The 1,933-nt window shown below is 37.6% G+C and overlaps 1 protein-coding gene across 6 annotated transcripts in view; it reads right to left on the bottom strand.

Annotated features, from left to right (window-relative positions):
• Positions 1–1,933, bottom strand: part of TBC1D1 (TBC1 domain family member 1) — a 219,186-nt gene that overhangs the window by 182,461 nt on the left and 34,792 nt on the right. The window contains exon 1 of one of the 6 annotated variants that reach the window (XM_019526152.1): positions 70–166. The exons of the other annotated variants lie outside the window; for them this stretch is intronic. Coding sequence (XP_019381697.1) covers positions 70–135 — 66 coding nt within the window. The 5' untranslated portion in view covers positions 136–166. Of the gene's footprint in view, positions 1–69; positions 167–1,933 lie in introns of those variants that run through there. 6 annotated transcript variants of the gene reach the window in all.

The following is a 1,933-nucleotide window of genomic DNA, read 5'->3' as shown; positions in this document are numbered from 1 at the left end:
GGTCCCTTCTGACCCTAGAAACTATGAAACTATGAAAGCAAGTAAAGATAACAAAAGAAAAAAAAATACCATGTTTTCCTTTTCCTTTCCAGAATCCAGCTGAAGAAATCTTAATTTCTGTAATGTTGCCCTCATCCCAGACCTCTGTGTTTTAATCCTCAAGTAAATCAAACACTAGACCTTAAGCAGGATGAAGCTAACTCTTCCTGGACTGGTTTGTACACAATAGTTACCTCATTAAAATTAAAAGTGCATTCAGCATCATTGACCAATCAGACCTCTGTGATTCTTTTCCATTGTCAGTCTTCATTTGATTAGGAGCTACACCATGCTCCTTCACCAGATATTGCCTGTGTAGTGATATATTCAGAATAGTTTTGGCAACATACCAAGATCATAGTTAACATATACAATAACCTACCCTATTCGTAAATACCTACACTATTTGTATTTTAATAGAATTATCGATTGCTTTGTTGTGTGATAGATTATTTTCCACTTGAAATATACTGGGGCTGAAATACTAAATGAATAATATTCCTTTGCATGTATACTTTACTTGCTGTTTCTCGTTTCTGTCTCCTGCCTCCTCCAGTTTATTAACCCCTTAAATGCATCTCAAAAGTGTGGACTTCATAATCTGTGCAACAGTGTCTCTGGCAGTATGTTAAGAAACCACAGAAAGTTAGTATAACCTCTTCAAGAATGAGATTCAAATACTGTTCTTTATCACCCCAAAAAATCACCTCTCTGAATTTCAGTTGTTTTTTTGTTTGTTTTTTTTTAAATGAAAGTGCTTTTTCCCCAGTTTGATTATCACTAATGCTTTATCTTATTATTGCATAACCATGTATTGGAAAACAACTGGTAAAATGTAGCAAAGGAATGTGCCCCCACTGATCATCTATTCTTTTGATAAAGCTGAAACACTTCAAAGAATGCAAGCATTGGATCTTATTTTAGTGTAAGATCCAACAGCATATTTCTGCCACATGTGCTAACTGCACTTCCATTTGTGTTAGAACAAAAGATTCCTTAACAATAGTCATCCGTTATCCCATAACCATGAATCCAAGCATGCATTTCAACTGAGTGATTCAACATAGGCTTTTTTAACTTCTTCCATGGTTGTTCAGCCCTTTCACATTACACCCAAGCCAAACACTAATACATGCATTCAGTTTCACACATGTAAATTGCACAGAGCAAATAAGCAAGATTGTACTTTTTTTAGGATCAGGGTCTAGTACACACTTTCAAATGGGGCAGACTATTTAGCTAAATAAAAATAAAATACAATACAATAAATATAATTATTTTTCTTAATAATAATTGTTCTTAATATTTCAACCAAATTCAAAAGAAGATTATACAAATTCATGATCCAGCAGTGTGCATTAAAATATAGTAGGCCTGTACCTTCAAAACACTTCCTGGGCTTCTAATTGCTGGAAACTGTAAGAGAAGAAGGGCAGAGAACAGAAATGTCTGGCTAAGCCCTACATAAACAAACACTCATCCACTCTGCATACGTTCTATGCCACTGAGAGACACAAGATACTGGACTCGATGGACCTGTAGTCTGATCCTGTATGACATTTCTTATGTCCTAATCCCAACACCTGCTCCGTACGGGTATACTCATAAGTGAAGTGGAGTCCTAGGCTGTGTCCCCATGAGCGAGAATGTGCAGCTTGTGGCGCCTCAAAGCATTTAGAGGCACCGCAAAATGCACATGCCACATGTTAATATATTAATGTGCTTGGGGGCAAAATTAGACACCAGGAAATCCCAGTATCTAAAAAACCGCACCAAAATAAAGTGGTACAGTGCACGTGGCAACACCATGCAACGTCCAAAATCAGAGCCTGACCAGCAAGAGCCACACTGGCTGCCAACCAGGCTCTGCGTGCCTGGATCACCACCACTGCAG

Source organism: Gavialis gangeticus, unplaced genomic scaffold, assembly GCF_001723915.1.
Source record: "Gavialis gangeticus isolate Ggan-Ray unplaced genomic scaffold, GavGan_comp1, whole genome shotgun sequence".
Taxonomy (NCBI): Eukaryota; Metazoa; Chordata; order Crocodylia; family Gavialidae; genus Gavialis; species Gavialis gangeticus.
This window is presented reverse-complemented; position numbering and strand designations above follow the sequence as displayed.